The 17752-nt window shown below is 57.1% G+C and overlaps 1 protein-coding gene across 1 annotated transcript; it reads right to left on the bottom strand.

The window, feature by feature from the left end:
- Window positions 1–290: 290 nt before the first annotated feature.
- On the bottom strand, window positions 291–13481 carry WNT6 (Wnt family member 6). Its single transcript, XM_037029317.1, has 4 exons — window positions 12927–13481; window positions 3267–3487; window positions 2721–3055; window positions 291–1141 (listed from the first exon to the last, which is right to left on the bottom strand). Exons 1-4 carry the CDS (start codon window positions 13004–13006, stop codon window positions 680–682), a joined length of 1098 nt encoding a protein of 365 aa, XP_036885212.1. The 5' UTR covers window positions 13007–13481; the 3' UTR covers window positions 291–679.
- Window positions 13482–17752: the final 4271 nt, after the last annotated feature.

Genomic DNA, 17752 nt, shown 5'->3' with positions numbered 1-17752 from the left:
CAGAGTCTGCCCTCTAAAGAGGGGTTACTACTTCTTCCCTGGATTGTAGACCCAGGCCTTAGATGTGTGACAAGAGTGAACAAGAAGAATGCTGAGGGGAGACTTGGCACTCTTCCCCGTGGTCACCAGGAAAGCCCAATCCCATGGCGGGAGGATAGGGACCCAGGGTAAGGGGCTCTGGGTTGCTCGTTCCATCAAAACCATCTCCTTTTGGACACTCCTTCCAGAGCCTGGCACCTTGAAAACCCGCAGGAGACCAGCCCCCCTCCCAAACTGTGGGCCCAGTCCTATTGGTTTAGATATCTTTATTGATACTAAACTTACCCATGGAACCCATGGAACCCATGGCCAGCAGTTCTGAGGAGGCCTGTATCCAGAGGCCTAGAAAGGGGCTCTTTGGTTTCCATCTGGGGGCCAAGGAGAGAGAACTCCCTAGAGCGTGTAGTCTCCACCAGAACTCTCTAAAGTGCCTCTAGGGGAGGGGGAGAGGCCCTCCAATGCCCTGGGCCTTCCTGGGCGCGCGTGTATCTCCAGCCTCACCTCCTCAGTTACCAGAGGCCTGGGAGACGGACTTTGGCAAGGGTAAACTCGGCCAGGGCAGCGCCCTCTGCTGGAGCCCAGATGTCACAAAGGTAGCGAGAGGCGGCTCTGCACGCAGTTAGGAGAGCTGCTCCGGGGGTCAGAGGCAGAGGCTGAGCTCCTTGCGCACCAGGCATTGGTGGCACTGCACTACGCAGCACCAGTGGAAGCGGCACAGGCAGTTCTCCTCGAGCTGTACACTCTCCTGGCGGTGCCCGCGACCACAGCACAGCAGGTCGCAGCCGCTGAGGTCCAGGGCACTGCTGTTGCAGGTGCGGCCCCGAGTACCGGGAGAACCAGTGCGCCGGTTGGGGGCGCAGAAGTCGGGCGAATCGGCAACGTAGAGTAGGTCAGCTCCGCTAGGCGGCTTGAGACTGCGGACCGCGGGCAGCAGAGCCTTGCCATCATTGGTGCCCATGACACGCGAGGCGCCGTGAAAGCGCTCGAGGAGCTCTGCGCCCACCTCGCGGAACGGGGGCAGCTTCTGCCAGCAGGTGCGCAGAGCGCAGGAGCCCGAAAGTCCGTGGCATTTGCACTCGGTGCGCGTGTGGCTCCGCACAGCCTGCAAGGAGCACAGGAGCGGTGCAGATGGAGACAGATGTGGGGCTCGGGGTGCGAAAAGGCCCAGAAGACAGACAGACAGAATGTAAGAGATGGGGAGCAGACTGACGAGAGGAAAAATCAGACCTTCTCCCCACAACCTCAAAGCAGACAAACAACAACAACAAAACGAAACGGCAATCACAAGGAGGAGATCAAGGAAGCGACAGCCCCAAGAGGAGGGGAAGAATGATGAGGACGGAGGAGTAGAAGTGGGCAGTGTGGTACAGAAGGTAGCACGGAGATTCCGGGGGCGGGGTGGGGGTGGGGGAAGTAGAATGGACAGCAGGGGTGAGATTCTCCCGGGGCGGGGAGGGCGCAGGGCGGGGAGGGGGGGTGCAGTAGTAGCGGTCGCACCTTCTTCCTCCTGCCAACGCTCACCGCCCCAGGCAGGGTGGAGGAGAGACTCAGAGCCCGCGCCCTGGGCGTCTGTCTCCACCACCCCTCCCCAACCCTCTCCAACAGGTATGTGGGCCTGTCAGGACATTCTTCCCTGGGCCCCCTTACCCACCCCCACGCCCGCCCAATGCCTCAGGCTCAAACCCTAGAGGACACGGGATGTGTGTGGGGATACCCCTAGAGCACCCCAGAACTGAGGCATGGGGCCCACTGTAGATGTACTACTGAGAACTGGAACCCAGGAGTCCTGCCCTTTATTTGCTCTTTGCATCTAAGAGTCACGGCCCCATTTGACCCCACTAGAGATTTATGGGGTCAAATGACCCAGGAAGAGCATCTCTAAAAGCTCAGATAGCAGGTTCTCTCCTTCCCCCTGGAACATCTAACCCAGGCAGCATTTTTGTCCCCTAAACGGAAGCTCCTGGGGCCTCCTCCTTGCAGAGAGGAAGGGAGGCTGCCAGGGCTCCAGGCTGGGCCTGGTCTGGGGTTGCTGGGCAGCCAGTTGACAAGAGCACAGATTCCGTTACAGCTTTCCCGGTCTCTGCCTGACCCCTCCTGGCTCCACCAGGATCTGCTCCTGGTTCAGTCCTTTCCAAGCCTATTGCACCTTGTACCTGTTCCAGCTCCTTTCCAGGCCTCCCTTGCACCTGACTCCCCTACCTCAAGCCCTCATAACTTTGCCCCAGCTTCTGCCCTTCTTTTCATCCCCAACCTTGTCTCCACCCTCTGTCCCTGCCCTGACAGCCACATCTCTACCCACCCCAAGCTTTACCCTACCTGTCCTATCCCAGAGATATGCCCTTTCTACCTGTGGTCCCTAAAGGCCCCAACCAAGTCCTCTTCCCTGGGTAACTTCTCCCTCCCCTGCACCAGGCCCCCCAAGTGACTCCATCTTCTAGGCTGGCCAGCTCACTTCCCACGTGCCCATCAAGCCTCCCAGACAATCTTCCCAGGTGGCCCCCCACTGCCATGCCGGCTGACACAGATTAACATACTCCTGCACATGCCCACCCTCCCTTCCTCACACACTTCCACAAATGTGCTCCTACACTCACACACAACTCCCCCACACCTACTGACACACACGCACATTTCCACACTCACGCACACACACACTCTTACCCATCCCTGCCCATACTCACCAGCCGGCCTGCTTCATTGTTGTGAAGCTGCACCAATGCTCGGATGTCCCCACCTCCCCGCTTGTGCCGGGCGTCCATAAAGAGCCTGGACTTCTCGTCCCCGAAGTCCACATCATCGCCGCAGCCTCCCCACTCCCAGGCTGCGCTGCCCTCTGGGGACCCCACAAGGCCAGGGGGTCCGAGGGTGCCTGGCAGGCCAGGGGGTCCAGGCGGGGCCCGCCTGCGGGGTGCCTGGCAGCCACACTGCAGCAGCTCACCCATGGAGCAGGCCTGCGTGACTGCGTGGCTGGCTCCTGCAGCTGTGATGGCAAAGACGAAGGCAGTCTCCCGGATGTCTGTGGGGACAGGGAGTGGCAGTCAGCCTGCAGCTCGAAGCTGAGTCCTGGGGGACCTGGTGGGCGGGGCAGTGAGGAGTGGGGCTGGGTGGGGTTGGGAGACAGGGTTAGGGCAGAGTGTCCAAAGATCCGTGGGAGAGGTGGGGCTCAGACAGCCTCCCCAAACCTTCACCCTCCCCTTGGCACCCCCAGGTCCCCTCCTCACACTGACCCTGCTGCAGGATGCGCCCAAAGGCCTTGCTGTGGCTGGAGCAATTCCAGCGGCGGAAACGGAACTGGAACTGGCACTCTCGGACCCCAAGCCGGGCTCCTCGTGCTAGCTCGGCCACTACTTCTGGCTCCTCCTGGCACAACTCAGCCTGCCGCCCTGCCAGCCTCCGTGCCTTCCTGCAGATACTGGTGGGGTCCATGACCAAGGGGCTGCCCACCGCCCTGGGAAGGGAAACACAGCAGGTCAGGGATGTAACTCGAAGGGCTGCGGTGACAGACAGGAAGACCAGCCCCATGCAGCCCACAGTCAGGAGTCCAGATACGTCCCCCCAACCCCACCACCAACTGAGACTGAGATTCTCCTATCAAGTTCTCTTACCATTCCATCCGTGTCTGTGTTCCCTTTTAACTTGATTCTAGACTGAAATCACCGAGAGCAAGGATTCAGTCATCCTTCTGTGTACATCCTAATCCTTATACAGTTTTGACTCAAGGTGATAAGGTCCTCGGCCACACACACACACACACACACACACACACACACAACATTCACATACACCCTACAGGTCACTGTCCTCATCCCTATCCAAGTAGTCTGGAGCCAAGGTTCTTTCCTCAGTGGAGAGACTCACAGCCCAGACCGGCGATGTTCAACCTATATGTCGCAAGAACCTTTAAAACATGCAATACCTGACTATTCAGGGGCACTGACTTCTTTTCCCTTGGATTGTCAAATTAAACACATGACAACAGCCAACACAACAATAGCAGTCTGGTGTGAATGAATCAAAATTATCCCTATTTTTGGTCAGATCTCATATATATATATATATATTTTTTTTAAGGATAGTTGGTTATGCTAATTCATCCTTTGTATTTATTTTATTTTCCTTTTTAAGATTTTTATTTATTTATTTATCTTTAGAGGGGAAGAGAAGGAGAGAGGGAGAGAAATACCTATGTATGGTTGCCTCTGCCAGGGACACACAATGTATCATGTGTCCCCTGCCAGGAACTGGCCTGCAACCCAAGCATGTGCCCTGACTGGGAATCGAACTGCGATCCTCTGGTTCGCAGGCCCGTGCTCAATCCACTGAGCTACACCAGCCAGGGCAAAATATATTTTTATATATTTACATATTTTTATAATATATAATATATCCTATGGCGCAGAATTATAGTGATTAGCTCATGTGTGCCACGAGATGAAAAAAGTTGAAAATCCTTGGTCCAGCCCTTCCCTCCTCCATGCTTAGGACCTGCCCATCACTGCATTCCAACTGCTTCCCCAACCCTTTCCCAACCCTAGAGAAGTAATGGATGGATCAGTGGGGAGTCAGCCAAGGGTAGGGCAGTCAAGCTGGCTCCCAGTGACCCAGTGACCTTCAAGAGTCAATCTCTAGCTGTCCACCCCCCCCTTATTTCACCTCATTACAAAAAGAACTTGAGGCGGCTCCCAGCGTGGTCACACAGGGTCAGCAGGTAAGACTCTAAGCATCTAAGAGTTAGAACCATCATTTTCTTTTGTCTCCTAGGCAAGTTTTTAGGTATTTAATCATGTTTCCCCTCAATTTTTATGAAAGTGTTGCATACGATGAATAATTACTATAATGCTACAGTGAATACCATTTAATACACGTTTTTGAGTGACTAAATGAGCCATCGAAGGAGAAGGTCCCCCCTGACCGCAGGCCATTTCAAGACTACTAATTAGTTCCCAAGGACATTTTACTTCTCCCACTGGATTCCGATGCAGAGAAGCAGACCTCCCCAGGCTGTCCAGGTCCTCTCCTGCCACCCACATGTCCGGGACTCCACCTAGGGGTCTGGGGCCCTCACTCTCAACTCTCCCCATGCTACTAAGCTCCCCAGCCCCCTCCCCAACCCTGCTCTCTGCTAACTCCCTACTTTCCCAAGGTCGGCCGGCATTATCTTCCCAAGGTTACTCAGTCCCCGTCCCTCTCCTCTCCCTCCTCCGGTCCTAGGAAAGCAGGAGAGGGAGGGGATATGCAGGGAAGAAAGGCAAAAATCTCGTGGCCTTATCTGCTTCCCAGGGGCTAGAGATAGCGGACTCTGGAGAATTCTTGGCTGCCTGGGAACTAGACTTGTTTACAGGCTAGTCAGGAGAAGGGATGGGCAGTTGTAGCGGCCAGAATCCCAAGGGACCAGTTTGCTCCCTGCCCTCTGGTCCTCACTCCCATCCTCAAGTCATAGGAAAGGGCACTCCAGAAAATGAGTGGCAGGGGTTCATTGGGCAAAACACTGAGCCTCACTTCCACACCCTAGTCCCTGTCAGTTGAGCCACTGTGGGCAAGTCAGGTCCCCCCCTGGGCTTCAGAAACACTAAGAGCTAGTATGAAAAGCTTGAATACCCCACGAACTCCAACACTAGACTCTGCATCAAGAAATGACTCCCTTGTCTTCCTTCTTCCTTTACCCCCCTTCCTTCCTTTCTGCTTCCTTAAGGAATGAGCTCTGCTGTTGGTGCCTCCGAGTCAGCATTGTCCTGGGACCAGCCCACAGAAGCTGTGCCCACTTGGGAACACCTGCACATTTTGAGGCTGGAGCATGAGGGTAGTAACAAATATGCGGTATAGAATATGTAAGGTCTGAGATCCTAATCAAGTAGACATTCCTGGGCATAGAAACAATGAGGCTAGCCCTAAGAGAAATCAGTATGCAGACAAGAAGGGACAAGCCTAGGGTTAGCCATTCTAACTGGCTTGGCCTGCGCCAAATCTTCCTCCTAGGGAGCTTGGTGACAACAGGGGCTGGCCAGTTCCCACTGGCAACCTCTGCAGATCTTGCCCAGGAGGCCCCGGGGTTCTGGCCCAATCTGCCTTTCCTTCCCACATCCACAGGGCCTCCGAGAAAGCCAGAGACCGTGGGGTCCTGCTCCGTCAACCTGCCCTGCATTGTACAGTTGAACAGTGTGAGAAGGGAGGCCACTGATGCTGGCCGTTGCAAAACACTTAGGTGAATACTTCAAAAACCAAAGGGCTGGAGGGAAAATGGCCACCGGAGGTATCAGAAGGCATCAGGCGGCTCTGAGTGCCATCCTCCACACAGCTCTTCCTCCTAGCAATGGTGGCTAACTCTGCAGCCACCCCACATTATACCGCTAAATTCCTGGACTCAGAGCCATCCCCTCCTCATCCCCAACTCATCAAAATCTTACCCAGCTTCCCTCCAGACTCATCTGAGCTCCCACTTGCCCTGAGCTCCCACCTCCCCTGGGCCCCAGCCCTCACTGGTCTCCCCCTCTACACCTTCCTACCCATCACCCACTGGGGGCTTACTTGTTATCCCCCAGTGGCATAATTACCCTGTCATGTTTTCTTGTCTATCTCTCCAATTAGATAGGAAACTCACTAAAGACAAAGGTCTGCCCTGGCTGGTGTGGCTCAGTGGACTGAGCGCCAGTTTGTGAACCAGGGGGGTCACTGGTTCGATTCCCAGTTGGAGGGCATGCCTGGGTTGCAGATCAGGTCCCCGGTGAGGGGCGCACAAGAGGCAATCACACATGGGTGTTTCTCTCCCTCTCTTTCTCCTTCTTTTCCCCTCTCTCTAAAAATAAATACATAAAACCTTTTTAAAAAGATGAAGATCTCACAAGCAAGCCCCATGTCAGCAGTCGGAGTGCACTCAGGGCTTTGGGGATCCAGTAGACATGGGTGTGGATCTGGGCTCTGCCGTTTGCTCGGTCTCCAACGCTGAGCAAATCCCTAGCATGTGAAGCTGGCCCTCAGTATTTGCTGAAGGATGATGAGGCTTAACCTTCTGAGCCTGTCTCCGCAACTGTGAAATGGAAGCAAATAATAACCCCTGCCTCCTTCTGAGGTGACATGTGAAGGACGTGGGTCCAAAGAGTGGGCTTCCGTAGCGCTCTTTGTCTTTCCATGCACACCCTTGCTCATCGCTCGGCCGGCACTGTGCAGGGCAGATGGTAGGAGTGCGGGCAGCGTTTGTGGATTCCTGAGACCTCTCACTTCTCCACCTTTCTGTTCTCACTTTTCCGCCTGGATCTGTGTGTCTCCACGCCTATCAGCCCTGCCCATGGACCAGAGCACCCTCCAGGACCCCTGCCCCCTTCCCCAGAGAGCACTCCTGGGTGGATTGAGGCCAAGGGGGTCACAGACCCTTTCGATGCCCAGCCTCCTCAGAAAGGTCTCACAGCCAACTCTCTATGTTCCCACAGATACTATCCCCCCCACACAGGTTCCCTCATCTGACCCTCAGCTCAGGGAGCCAGCAGAGGGAGCCCTGAACCCTGGGGCTGTGGGTGGGGGCGGTACGGGGGTGGGGGAGGTGGGTGGTAGAGAAGGGGCAGAAAAATGTTGCCTGACTGCTGTGAGGCGGCTGGGCCCGGGCCTGTGCCCGCCCGCCTGTCCTGTCCTGCTCTGTCTAACTCCCTAATTACTGCTCCCCCTCCCCCAGTCCCTACTCCCACCCCAACCGACACATCAAAGCCAGTGATGCCCCAGCTCCATTAACCCCTGCCTACCCACCACCCACCCATTCCACCCCTCCCACACCCCCCCTCCATTTGGCTCCCTCTGCGCTGTCCTGGACACTGCCCTTCCTACCTCCTCATACTTCTCTCCTCTCTACTCCTCTCGGGAGAGGCGGGGACTTCCCCTTCCCTGGTGGACTCCACCACACAAGAGGGCTTCCTATTGGTCAGGGCTTCGAAGGACCGAGGGGTGGTCACGTTAGTCTCCTATTGGATTCCCTGAGGACAATCTGTACCTCCCGCTCTCCCACAGAGAGGGGGTGGGCATGTGGGGGTGGGCACGGGAGAGCAGAAAGGGCCTGTATCCCTTTCCTGACTGCCTCCCCCCACAGTGCCCAGGGGGGAGAGCCTCAGCAGGAGGTGGACTCCTGGCTCCACCCCTCGGCTACCTGCACTCTGTGTGGCCTTGGGTCACCTCCTATCCCTGGGCTTGGCTGGACTTCTTACAGTGAGTGAAAAGATGGGACCAGATGTCTCAGCCCTTTGCTGGTCTAATTTCTGGAATAAAGGGAGAGCTCCAAGTGCTGTAGGAAACAGCCAAAGAGGCCACGTGGAAGCTGGAAGAACCCCGCTAGCAACCTTCCCCACCCTCAGTTGCCCCTCAGGCAGTCCACGGGCACAGGAGGTCTCCTCCCATCCCACTCCTGGCAGGAAGGAGAGCTCAGGCTAGAGGGCGCTCTCCCTGGGCCCCAGGGACAGGCTTCTCTGCTCTCCAAGTGCCTCCTGCTCTGGCTGGCTGGGTGCCCTGCTGCCAGCCTGACCACAGCCTGGCTGCCTGCCCCGCCCGCGCCTCATCCCCTCCGCAGCTGCATTTCTCTTCAAAGTACACATTCGAATCCCCCTGATGGGCCCTGGCGATCAAGCCTCTCACTGACCTCCCCCCACCAACTCCTGGCTTCAGATGAGAACAGGGAAGGAGGGGCCGCACCCCCCAGGAAGTGTCACAGTGCCAGGACTCTGGTGGGTTCAGGGCATGCTCTGGCCCAGACTGAGCCAGCCTCCTTTTGCCCCTGCCCTTTTCTGCTCACAGCCCCATTGTCTTCCCCTAGGGGAAGCTGCCAAGGCGGGAGGCCTGGAGGGTGGGGCTGGATGACCACCCCACCCCCACCCCCACGCCACCCTGAGCTTGGCGGGGACCGGCAACAGGACTGCCCACAGAGGCTGAGGGGCCCCAGATAAAGATGGGGTGGGAAAGCGTGGCCAGGCTTAGCCTGGGGTGGGGATCACAGCTGGAAAACCTGGGTTTCTGGAAGACCTGGGTCTGGTCTTTTCCCTGTCTGCCTGTGGGGCCAGGGATGAGGCTGTCCTGGGCCTGTGGTTCCTGTTTCTATAAGGGAAGGGGAGAGTGAAAGGCAAGAGGAGATGCGGGAAGGGAGTGAGATTGGGTGGTGTTTTTCCCAGTGGAACTGGGGGAGGGTTAGTTTCTTTCTTAGAAAATATAAAACAGAAAGAGGAAAGAGGAAGGGAGAAAAAGGGAGATTGATTTGGCTATTCTGAACTATTTTCTACATCCACTAATTGAAAGTATAAATAAGATGAGTCAGACATTAAGAAGAACTTTCTGGAGGGGAACAGGGAACAGGCAGAGGGAGCTGGGGACTAAAAAAGCTATAGACTCTCTCTCTGCCTCATTCTCAAGGTGGGATCTGTCAGGGCCAGAGCACTGGCTGGACAAGATGGCCCCAAGACAGCCTGGCCAATGCCCCTGGCCAATGCCCCTGGCCCCTGGAATCAGGGGTTCAGCAATTCACAAAGAGAGCGTTACTTTGTGAATGGCTTTAAGAGAGACAGGCAGAGAGGCTGGAAGCAGAATTTAGAAAGCATCAATTGCATTAGAGGAGGAAGGGGGAGAGGGAAAGTGAGAGGGAAATCTCTGGAACCTGGAGTCTAGGTCCCTGAGCCTACTCCAGGGCCCAGGCCACTCCCCCCAGGATCCTCCTTTTCTAACTGGGACAGTCCTGTCATTCAGAGTTCCTGGGGACCTCTATGCTCCCAGCCTGGATGCTCCCAGCATGTCAGAGTGGACTGCAGGGGACTGCTGCAGGTCCAGCTGCTTTCTGGTCCACCACAGGGCCCTGACCTAGCCAGCAGTGTCTAAGAAGTAGGGAGAAGAGGGCCAGCAAGCAGGTCCCAGACATCAGGGAACAGCCTGGAGGTTCCTGGCCCGAAAAAGCTCTAGCCAAAGTGAAGCTGGGCCAGGGTGGGTGGGGTGGGGGTGAGGGGAGGCTAAAGAGAGGTAGAAGCCTCAGGCCACCCAGGGGTGCTGGGTCTGGTCCACCAGTCAGATCCTGATCTTGGAGGGCAATGATGGGGTGTGGTGGGGACAGGAGTACAAGCAAGCAGGGTCAAAGATCCTGAGAAAGGGAATCTGGGCTCAGACCAAAGGAATGAAGTATCAGAAACAGACAGGACAGTGAGGGGGCCGAGGCGGTCGGGGGACGCAGGTTCTTTCCGAGAAGCATCTGAGTGAGGCAGTCTCTGGACCCCTTATCACCCCAGCCCCTCACTCTTCACCCTGCTCACCCTGCAGCTGTGGCCATGAAGGCTTCTGTGTTCTCCCACACCTGCCCTCCTCACCTCCTCCCCCACTCCTTGCTTTCCAGCTTCAGGGTCAGGCTCCAAGGAACCAGGTCTCCCTCCCTCTGGTTTGGCTCTCACCCAACAGCCCCTCCTGAACAGAGGAACCCCCACAGATACAAATCCCAGAAAGGTGAATCAGCCAATTCAGCGACACTCCATAAAACTGTCCCCAGCACCTTCAGCCTCCAGAGCCCCAAAGGCCAAGGCTCTGCCTTCCAGGACCAGGGAAGAGAGCCACCAGAGGACATGGTTGTCAAAATACAGTGACTGGCATAGTTGCCCACTGCACAGTCCGTCAGGATCACAGAGAAGGCAAGGGAGGGAAGACAGAGGGACAGCTTCATGGAGGCAGTGTCATTTTAACTGGAAGCATGAGAACAACTTGGACAAATGGAGAGGGAGGGCAGGGAAGGCAACACTACCAGTGAGAAACCCCTGTCCCCCTACCTTGAGAAAGGGCAAGATTAGGAAAGGTGTTTGGGAAGCAAGATGTTTGCAAAGTCTTGCTTGGGACCCTGGGTTTTATTTATTTATTGATGGTGAAATGGGAAGAGAGGGAGAAAGAGAGTGAGAAGCATCCATGTGTCAGAGATACATCAACTGGTTTACTCTTGCACTCCCCTAACCAGAGACCTGGCCCACAACCCAAGCGTGTGCCCTGACTGGGAATCGAACCCAGGGCCCTTTGGTTCACAGGCCAGTGCTCAATCCACTGAGCCACACCTTTTAGGGTGGGATCCTGGGTTTAAGCTGAGACAAATCCCCCTTTATACCCATGAGGTTTCTGGACAGAACCCGGGGTGGGAAGGAGGGAACTTACATTTAAGGAGTATCTACCAAATGTCAGATCAGGTTGTAAGTCATCCCCCTAGTGCCACCATCAAGCCTGCCAGATAGGGAAGTTGTTTTCCTATCTTAGAGTTGAGACATTGAGGGAGGTGGGGCGAGCAGTGGAACACAGTGACTTGCCCAAGTTTACAAACTTAACTGAAGAAGATGAGATCTCAGGTCTATTTCAAAGCTGCTACTGCACTATGCTAAACTAGGATCAAAGGATGCATATTGCCTAGCAGGGCCTGGGGTGTCCTGGGTTTGCCCCCTCACTGACACCTCCGAGGGACTGGACGCTCTCATGCATCCCGGATGAGGGATCTCGGCCAGTAGCTCCCTGTGTGAACACCCTCCCCTCTGTCTCCCTAGAATAGCAATTATCGACCTGTGTGCCCCAAGAAACTTTAAACCATGCGATGCCTGACTATTTAGTCAGGCACATTGACCTATCTTCCCTTAGATTGTCAAAACAGTGACAGCAGCCAACACCATAGCCGCCCAGTGTGAATGAATCACAATTATGCCTATTTTGTCAGATTGGCAAAAATACGTATTTTGGTGTGCCACAGAATTTTAGTAATTAGTTTATATGTGCCAGGAGATGAGAAAGGCTGAAAAATGCCCTAAAAGAGACTGATCTGCCCGCTCCACCCCTCCTTCCACATCCCCGGAGGTGTGTGTGTGTGTGTGTGTGGGTGGGAATGGAGTGCAGAAAATCCAGCCAATGACGTGGCTATATGCAGATAAGCAAGACCTTGCCTTCTTAGGATTGGCCGATGCATCAGTGATATTGTCCAAGTCCCTCCTCTCTAAACACCAAAGCTATTCCGGGACGGTCTTCCCTGCTCTGGAGACAGGGAAGGAAAAAAAAGTCCACGCGCGGGGTCCAGATGTCTGAGCGGTACCGACTGGGCACCCACCTTCCCAACCCCTACGCAAGTCCGCAAGGCTCAAAGTTCCTACAGCCTTGGCTGCCTAGGGTGTCTGTCTAGCTACGGCCAGCTCCGGAAAGATGTCCTCATCCTAGGCTGGCCAAACCTCAGTCCCTTTCACCAGACCCTCCCCGGTTCCCAGTACATTCTGAGCTGCACATTTACTTTATCCTTGACCCCGTATCTGCAAGATCCAGGCGCCTGAGCCCCTTTCCTCCTCCTCCTTGTTTGGGGAGGGGGAAATAGAGAAAGCCAAGGTCCTGACTCAGTTTCCCCTTTCCTGACACTACCGACCACACTGAAGGAGCCCAGAGAGAAGTGGATGGATTGGTGAGCAGAGTGGGGTGGGGAAGAGGCGGCCGTTTGACCCTACCTGCCTATTTGGCTCCTCTCTTTTTCCCAAATCCAGTCCACCTCCTTTAAATCCAGAGTCCTCCTCGTCACTCTTTTCTTCGGATCACTGACTACTGATCTACCCTCCCGCTCCCCGGTAGCTCTTTCCTATTCACCTACCAATTCCTTGGTGACCTGGATTGAGCACATAACCCTGGGAGGGAGGGAGGACACGGTGGGGTGGGGGGAGAAATACAATAGAATGTGCGGGGGTAGGTTAGAGCCGCCTAATGGCAGTTCGAAAGCGCCCCGGGTGGAGGCCGGCAGGAGAGCGGTACGCACCTCCCCCGCGCCGCCCCAGCGCGCAGGTAGAGCCGGGAGGCAGCGGGACTGCGGTTCGGAACAATCCGGCAGGAGGTCCCCACCCTGGAGCGTCAGGAGCTGCACCGGGACAGCCCGAGGCAGGACTCACCACCACAGTCCGCCGACGTGCGCGGGACACAGAAGCAGCAGCAGCAGCAGCCCGAGGCGGGAGGACACGGGCGGCAGCATCGTGACCGCTCTAAGTCCCGCCGGTGCGGGCAGGGGGCGAGGCTGCGGGGCCAGCCGGTGCGCGCAGGGGCCCGGGCTTCAGGGCGAGTGCGGCTCCGGCGGCGGCGGTCGGGAGGCAATGGCTCCGGTGGCGGCAAGAGGGCCCATCCCGGGCTGGAAGGGCGCGGCGGAGGCGGAGAGCGGACGGGGCAGCCAGCGCCTGTGTCTCCGGCCGAGCTCGCTCGGGAGAAGAAATCAGAGCCGGGGGCGGAGGTGGGAGGGGAGCGGGGCCCGGGCGGGGGCGGGGGGCAGGGAGGCTGTTGGGGTGGCAGTTGCGACAGTCAGGCGGCGGGACTCTCGGGAGGTAGCCTTGCGCCCCGGGGCGGCAGGCGCGGAGCGTCGCGGAGGGCGGGAGCGAGGGTCCGGGGCGGGGCCCGAGAGCGCTGGTGGCGGCGGGTCCCGCCTGCCTCGCCCCCTCACCTCGCCTCTCGCGGAATGGGAGCCCCTCGCCGCCGCGCGGAGTCGCGGGCAAGGAGGGCGGGGAAGCAGGGTGGAGCAGGGTGCAGGGGGGAAAGAAGAGGAGCTGAGGAATGGGGGACGGGCTGGAAGGGAGACGTTTGACAGGTTTGTTGACTGTAAAGAGAGAAAACTTCCCAAGAATGAGGGAGTTTGGGGGGGGGGGGTGCGGGGAGGGCGGTGCGGAGGGCGATGCTGGAATGGGGGCCAGGAGAGGAAGTCCGCCTGGGGCTCTGGGTGCTCCGGAGAGGGGTGTCTGTCGAACTCGAGGGTCGGACAGGCGGACTACGGAGGGGGTCACCTCTAACCAGACCCCGTCTCCGCGTCTCACGCCCCTCTCTCAGCCTCTCCTTGCGAAAGGGAGGAAGCCCTAGGCCTCCATTCTTGCTCCCCAGTCACCCCGCCTCTTCGAGCCCGCGTTCAGGGGAGGGGGGTGCGGAGGGGAGATTAGAGAGCTGGAGGAATCTCCTGGTGGCCTGCGCTCAAGTGCTCGCACGGGGTGAGCGAGCGATAGAGCGGAGGTTGCAGGCTTGCAAGAGACTGAAGGGTCAGAACTCACTGCAGCCGGGCCTCACGCACCCGCGTGTGCTCGCCTCCCGTCGCTTCCCCAGCTTGGCGGGGCCAGAAGGGGTGGGAGAGCCAGCTGCAGGTGAGATGGCATTTATTCGATTCTCTAATGCCACAAAAATGTCTTTGATGCCCCTGGCCCCCTCCCCACGTGGGGAGATCAAAGGCCCGTGGGAAGGAGGGACAGCTCCATTCATCACGGCCTCGGGGCTGGCAACGGCTGCAGTCCCCGCTCCTCCCCTCCGGCCCCACATGCCCCAGGGGTGCTGAGGGACAGGTGGTGCGAGACATTCCTCAGCGAGGGCCCGTCGCGGAATGGACTACCGTCATCTATCTGGAGCAGCCATCAACCTTTAGGAATGTACTGGGACCCGGAGGACAGATCCAGGACCTCAGACCTGAGGTGCAGACGCCTCAAGCTCCCAGAGGAAAGCTCTTGGTGGTTTGAGTGTGTGTGTGTTGGCGGGGGAGGGTTGGCCTGAACTTGGGGAGTGAAGCCACTTCCAAGAAAAACACCCCTGGTGAGCAGAGAGATTCTGAGTACCCCAGAGTGTGGAAACGGGTGGATGGAGAGGAGACTGGGGATTAAGGGGCTGTGGCAAAAGACCATAGGTGCCTCCCCACGGGATGAGGCATATCTGGGCAAGGGAGGGAAGGGTGAGAAACGGAGAAGAAAAATGGAGAAATGTTAGCCTAGGCACATAGGAAAGCCTCTGGGCTTGCTGGGAGCCCCGCCCCAAGGCCCTGGTGTCTGACCTGTTGGTCTAATTCCTGGGTACAGAGAGTTCTGCTAAGGGGCCAGAACACTCTAGAGAAGGGGAGGAGACCCTGGGGGAGGGGCTGGTGGCTGAGGGAGTTAGTGAGGAGGGCTCCGCCCAAGTGCTGTCTTCATAGCATCCAGATGCCACGTGCAGCCCCTGCACCTATTAATTTCCTACACACTTGCTGTTTCTGCTGGGCAAGCCCAACTTTGGGCACTGTTCATTCAAAGATGTGTCCAGGTTAGGCACACTCTCTGGCCAGATGGTGCCAAATAGACCATTAGGGGCTCTGTGGGGGTCCCTGGAGGCTGCAGGTGGCCAATGACCAGCCCCCCACCCCACCCCAGCCACCCCCTGGGTTCTGAACCCCCTGCCCCCACCCTGCTACTGTTATTGCAGATTATGAAATGCTCTCCTTATCCTGCATTCTTCTCAGAGGCAAGAATTTTAATGTATTTGTCTTTGTCATCAGGGGACCAGGGCTCTGGGACCGCCCTGCCTCTGCCTGAGGAGGGAGCGCCCCAAATCTGGTCCCAGCTGCCTCCAGACCCCAGTCTCTCTCTGTTACCACCCCCTCATGCCCTAGCCCTGCCCCTCGCCTCCCCCTTCTGAGACATGGTCTCTCTGTGGGGTGGATAAAAATGATGTTATTGAAACAACAGAATTGGGAGCAGTGGCAGGGAGCAGGGATCAGCTCAGGAAACTGGGGCATTTGCCAAGAAGACTTCTCCCCCGCAGGCGGCCTTTCTGCCCCCACCCCCCACCTTTCCTGCAAACACACACAGATCACCCCACCCCTCCTGCAGTGCTCCCTCTGGTCAGATCTTGCAGAGTATTTGTCCATCCCTGGACTCCCTGATTCCTCGTCCTGTCTGCCTGCCCCGGAGTCCCATTCCAGAATCAGTCGGCTCCGCGGTGCCTGCCGAAGCACTGGGGTGGGGGTGGGGGGGGTGGGCTATAGTCTGCAGTGCACACACCTCCTCGAGCCCCAGTGCCCAGGGCCTGGGGTGCCTCTGCTCACTCCTGTTTCCTTCTCTGAACCCTCACCTAGGAGTTGGCTGCCATCTGGGCAAAGCCAGAGCAGTGGTTTCTGCCCTTATGCCCCCAGAGCCTTCAGATAGATGGGTTCAGAAGTTACTGAGACTTCAGCCCACCACTATCACCTTAGAAGACTTTCCAGAGAAAGACTGGGTGACCAGAGATGGAGACAGAGGCACACAAAGACAGATTAAGAAGCACAGAGAGAGAGGGCTGGGCACAGGCAGATAACTCCACAGAAACCACAGGACGGCCTCACCTCCCCCAGACAATGCTGGAGAGCCTACTCCTATGGATGGGCTGGCTCAGGAGGAGGCTTATGCCTGCCTCCCTGGAGATCAAGTGTGTGTGCCTCTGCACAGACATGCATGTAGAGGGACTGTCACAAGAGACTGGAATGGGAACACAGCAGCCCAGTCATGGGCAGTGTGAATGGGGTGGTGCCACTCTCTCTGTCCTCTGGGCACTGGGCCTCCTTCATTCTTCTCCCCCACTGCTCTGCCTTAAGTCCCGAGAGTCTGTTAACTCCACTTCTAGGCCCTGGTGAGAAGGAGAGATGGAGAGAGAAACTTGGGTGTCTGGCTGTGGGGCTGGAGAGGAAGGAGGGGCAGAACGGAGGGGGGAGAGGCACCTGCAGAAAGATAACATCAGAATCGCTGCAGGCGCAAGCAGAGCCCTCTGTCTCTGTCGGAGACTCTCTTTCTCTTTCCAAGTCTTTCACGTCTCTCCCATCTCTCTGCCATCTCCATAATTCGGGCTCTATTTGTGTCCGACTGTAAATCACTTTCTCTGTTTCTTTGTTTCTCAGAATGACTGAAGCTGCAGGAGCCCAGGAATTTGGGCCTGTGACCCTTCCCCTCCCAATAACCCCTCTCTCTCTCTCCCTCCCTCCCCACTGCCCTCCCTTCCTCCTTTCCCAGCAATGGGACCTAATTCTCATTCCTTTAGGGTGGTGACAGGATTTGAGAATTCCTAAGGGCCCTGGGTCCCTGGGTCCCAGGAGGACAGAGGAAAGGCCAGCTCTCCAAGGAGATGGAGGGAAAGAAAAAGGAAGAAAAAAAGAGAGCCACTTTCCTCCCCATTCCGTGCCCTGATCCCTCCGGTGCAGCTTTCTCCAGCCCACCTGAAGCTCTGAGGACGCACCTCCCCAGCTGAGAGGGTGGCGACTCAAATGTCCACACTTTAGCCAGGCTCGTCCCTGCCTCACAGGCCACGTTTCCTCTGAGACTCCCTCTGGGTCTTTGTGCAAGGTAACCCCCACCCTATGCCCCGGTTCCCCAAGGAGCCCACCTGCCTCCCCTGTTCCGCTTAACTTTATCCATGTCTCCATCCTTCCTGTCACCCCATCAGTCAAAGGGGGAAAGAATGAGGTGGTGTGGGGAGCAGAGGCTGGGAGGGAGGGGCTGCTGGCCCACCAGGACAGGGCTGGGAAAAGTCAAAGGACATTTGTTTCCACTGAGCTCAGCCCCAGTGGCCCCGAGTGGGAGTGGTAGGACCCGGGAGCTTCTCCAGCCACGTCATTCCGGGCCCAGCTCCTGTCTTATGGATAGTGGGGTGGGCAGAGGATACTGGGTGTTCTGGGGGAGCCCCTACCCTCGTCTCCCGTGGCTCCATTCTTTTCCAGGTGGCACCAGCTCTCCCCACTCTGTCAGTGCTCTCACCCCGAGGAAATCGGGCTCCTCAATTCGGGCCTCCAGACTCCCTCCTGACTGTGTTGGTGCCTGCTGGCTATCCCTCCCTGGCAGCGGTCAGCACACTTTTCACCTAACACCTACTATGTGCCAAGCACCCAGCTAGATAATGGAGAGATGATGGTGAGCCAAGAGCAGACATAACCCCTACCCTCAGGGAGCTGATGGTCCTTAATCATATCATCCCACAAACC

The sequence above is a fragment of the Sturnira hondurensis genome, unplaced genomic scaffold, assembly GCF_014824575.4.
Source record: "Sturnira hondurensis isolate 20B ecotype Veracruz unplaced genomic scaffold, ASM1482457v3 Scaffold0020237, whole genome shotgun sequence".
Classification (NCBI taxonomy): domain Eukaryota; kingdom Metazoa; phylum Chordata; class Mammalia; order Chiroptera; family Phyllostomidae; genus Sturnira; species Sturnira hondurensis.
The sequence above is the reverse complement of the archived record's forward strand: the minus strand, read 5'-3'. Positions and strand labels throughout refer to the sequence as shown.